This window comes from Bidens hawaiensis, unplaced genomic scaffold (assembly GCF_021521415.1).
Source record: "Bidens hawaiensis isolate Kalapana, Puna unplaced genomic scaffold, B.hawaiensis_p1.1 tig00014833_1, whole genome shotgun sequence".
Classification (NCBI taxonomy): Eukaryota; Viridiplantae; Streptophyta; class Magnoliopsida; order Asterales; family Asteraceae; genus Bidens; species Bidens hawaiensis.
Genome location: NW_027492311.1, coordinates 6,569 through 10,776, shown reverse-complemented (window position 1 = coordinate 10,776; position 4,208 = coordinate 6,569). Strand labels below are relative to the sequence as shown.

Here is a 4,208-nt window from a genome sequence, read left to right as displayed (position 1 = left end):
TAAGGAATATATTTTTGAATATTTTCAATAAACCCGTTTCATTATGTTAATAATGAAAAAGTTACCTTAAATTTATAAATATAATAAATCTGTTATTTTTGGAATAAGTATACCTACAATAAACCACTAAAATTTGTTTCATTTTTTATTTAGAAACTTTCTAAACATAATATGTTTACCATAATTTATAGTTTATACATTCTGCTATATAAATACCTAGGTAATCATATAAGCCATTATCATAGTGTTCATAACTAAAAATTCTCCAACAATGTAAGCTCATCCCTTTTTATTCATTTTGTTTATGTTTCAAATAATTTCTTCTAATCTTTTATATTTTTATTTTATTCATAGGTCAGTGGAAGATCAAAAATTTACCATGTTTAATGAAATTGATGTTCTAAAAACATCACCATCAACTCTGAAGGTTAGAGTTTTAAGAATGTGGAGCATAAAAGACAACAAAAATGTGAATGAGGATTTTCTGATCGAGATGGTGCTCATGGATGAAAATGTACTTATTTAATATATTGTTTTACTTTATTGTTTTACTTAAAGATTTTAATTCTCATATATATTTTTTGCTTTAATGACAGGAGAATCGAATCCAAGCAACAGTTTACAAACAGAATATCTACAGATTCAAAAGATTCCTCAAGGAAAGCTCAACTCTGACTATAGTTAACCTGAGCGTTGGTTTAAATGGATCGAACTACCGTGTGATTGACTGTCCCAACAAATTGGTGTTGGGACCAAACACACATGTGAATTCATGTCAGGAGTTTGATGGTCGTCTGTTTGGTTTTAAGATGATTTCTTTTGAATCACTAATCAATAAAGATATTTTTTTGAAATCGACAGTTGGTATAAAATAATTTTTTGACATGCAAATATATAGATTTATAGTTTTAGTCTTAGATTTCCATTAAATCTGTTAATAAATTATTTATTTATTTTTCTTTGTGTTAGATATTATTGGTCATGTGGTTCATGTGTTCAAGAACAATGCTTCAAACGTCAAGGACAAAAACAAGCGTACAATGGAGATATGTGATTTACGGTATTACTATTACACCTAACATTTGATTACATATTTAGGTTAATAAACTTTATACTTATGACTGTTTGTAACGCTTCTGTAATTTCAGTGGAAACTGTGTGTATCTCATACTATGGGATCATTATGTGTCTGAGCTCTCCAAATATGTAATTGAACATTTTGATGAAGGCCATGCGATAGTTATACTGCAGTTTGGTAGGGTTAAGTATTACACCGGTTCTGATGGTAAAGGTAACTATGTATACTGTTTTTAACTTTCTTGTGTTTTAACATGTCACTAACTTAAACTAATGTGTCGTTTTATAATTTTCCTTTTTTTAGAGAAAGTTTATGTGTCGAATTCTTTTGGATCTAATGTTAGCCGTTTCTTTATAAACGACTATTTATTTGAGATTGAAGAATACAAAAACAGGTATATTATTAAACCAATATTGTTTTCATTTATGTATTAAGTTTGTAAATTTCATATTATATTACTTATTCCTAAATTCATTAAATATTAAATTTTGTAGTTTGGTGGATCTGCTAAATGCCAATGATGTTTCTATTCGTAAACCGATTCCGGTGAAGATGCTGTCGTCTGTTGATGATGAGTTTTTGAGAGCAACAGATTTTTTTAACATCGGTGATATTTGTACCATTATATCTGTAAGTTAATTATTACAATCTTTATTTTATCCTAATTATCTTTCAACCCTAATTGAATATTTATTAAGTCCTGTTGTACTATAATGCAGCCTAAAAGTATCATTATCCTTGGTACAATTAAGGCAATCTGCCCAGATACGGAATGGTATTACATTGGGTGTAATACTTGTAGCCGTAAGCTCATGGAAAATAATGGTGAAGGTGGAAAGGAGTATGAATGCAAAACAGTAAGATGCAATGTTTTAGGTGTTATCCCTACACCTAGGTATTTATTCAATTCAAATTCAAATGTCTAATTAGTGCATTGTAAAAGTATATGTTTTTCTTTCAATTTACCTATTTATACACTTTTCTAGGTTCAAGATCAAAATAAGGGTACAGGATTCCACTGGAGTTGTGTCGTTGACTCTTTTTGATAGAGATGCTAAAATGTTGACTAAGAAAACAGCTAAAGAATTGATTGATTCTCAAAATGAGGTTTGTTTACAAGTAAAATACTTTTTTAATTGTAACAGTCATCTATATAAGAGATGGTAAGTTTAACAATGATTAATATTATATTTGTTTCTTTGCCGTCTAATTTATTACAGAATAAGGTGGAAAATGGTGGATTCCCTGCTGAATTGGATTCTCTCTTAGAAAAGATATTCGCTTTTAAGGTAGATGTTGCAGATTTCAACTTCAGAAACAATGTCGAGGACTATGGTATTAACAAGCTTACTGATGACACCAATATTATCACAGAGTTACAGAAAATGCTTGATGTTCGTTTGGTAATAGCATAATCTGAAATTTTTTTTATTAAATTATATTTCATAATTATTTCTACTGACATATGTTGATTCCATTTTTGTCTTATCAGTAATCAGATTCTAATTCTTTAACGTCTAGAGCATCTATTTCTGAATTCCAGTCATTCGGTTCTGTTTCTGTTAAGGTATGGATATTTTTTTAATATATTAGTTCAAACTTATAAATATAGTTAACAGAAAGATGTGAAACATGATTGTGTATTCGCTCTTACTTTTTTAATAACAGCTTTCTGAATTTGGAGATAATCAAACTCCAAGTTCAAAAGTTGAGGCTCGGGATTTGGCAACTGATACAAAGGAACGTCAACGTCTTCTGACGATAAACTTAAGAGAAAACTAGTTGAAGTTTTTGAAGTTGACGATGATGCTAGCATGTCGTCCACTAAGTTGAAGTCTAAGAATATCGAAGAGATGGGAACCACCAGTCAATCAGGCGAAGGAGCAGCCCTTTTAATTCCTAAAGTGGAGAAGGAATCTAAGTGAACATTTTCATTTATGTAGGTTTACACTTATGTTAAGCCTTTTTGAGATATTTGGATATTTTATGTTTGGTTTTTCTCTTTTATTTTTTTAAATGATTGTTTTTGAATGTTTGTTGAGATGAACAATATATTTTCCATTGGTTGAGTGATCATACTTAAGTTTTTATTTAACTTTATTAAATTAATGTTTAGTTGTTGTAGGTCTGACTTTGAAAACAACATAAGTTTATATTAGTTTATTAACATGTTTTATATTTTTCTTGTATAAATTTAATCTAAAACAACATAAGTATAAAGTTTTATCCTACTCTATTATATTTTATTTTATCTATACCATCATATGTTTCATATGCATTATATAACTTATCAGTTGACTATATTATAAACTAAATAAAAAAATATGTTTAATGTTCATAAATATTGTAAAACCCTGGTGTGAAATTCCACTCTTTTTAAATAATTAATGTTACATTTTATTTGTGAAATTCTACTTTATCTAAATAGTTTTTGTTTTTCAACTTTTGTAATTTTCTGATACAACTGTTTCGTTTTATTTTTTGTATTACAAATGTATAGTATATTTTTAAAAACATTTTTATAATAATAAACTAAAGGTTACAATTAATAAAAATGTTATTTAATAATTATTTCTAACATGTATTCATCAAGCCTGGTGTGAAATTGTACTTTATTTAAATAATCATGTTACATTTTATTTATAAAAATTTATTTATGTATAAAATAAATTTAAGACAACGTTTTTAATATAACAATAAAATAGTTTATGTTTTTCAACTTTTGTAATTTTCTGATACAACTTTTTCGTTTTATTTTTTGTATTACAAATGTGTAGTATATTTTTAAAATATTTTTTATAATAATAAACTAAAGGTTACAATTAATAAAAATGTTATTTAATAATTATTTCTAACATATATTCATCAATATCTTTATATCAAATTGATTTCAAAATCATAATTTGGTAGCAAATCAGTAATAGAAATTATTTATTAAATTATATAAATTTTGTTATAGATATTTGCTAATTTTATAAAGTTTTAACATGATCCAATAGAAAAAGTCCATTCCATTAGGCCCATACCAATATTTTCTGTACACAACTTTTTAAAATAAACGACTCTTCGTTTATTAATGTTAATTATCCTCCTAAATTATTTTACCTCGATTTTTCTGGAAATTCCTGCC

General features: G+C 26.8%; 1 protein-coding gene across 1 annotated transcript; it reads left to right on the top strand.

Moving 5' to 3' along the window:
• The first annotated feature begins 379 nt into the window (after positions 1–379).
• LOC143547817 (replication protein A 70 kDa DNA-binding subunit B-like) lies at positions 380–2,245 on the top strand. Its single transcript, XM_077039143.1, has 8 exons — positions 380–514; positions 597–801; positions 970–1,060; positions 1,149–1,291; positions 1,382–1,472; positions 1,573–1,708; positions 1,798–1,973; positions 2,065–2,245. The coding sequence occupies exons 1-8, from the start codon at positions 380–382 to the stop codon at positions 2,243–2,245; spliced, it is 1,158 nt and encodes a 385-aa protein (XP_076895258.1).
• The last annotated feature ends 1,963 nt before the right edge of the window (positions 2,246–4,208 follow it).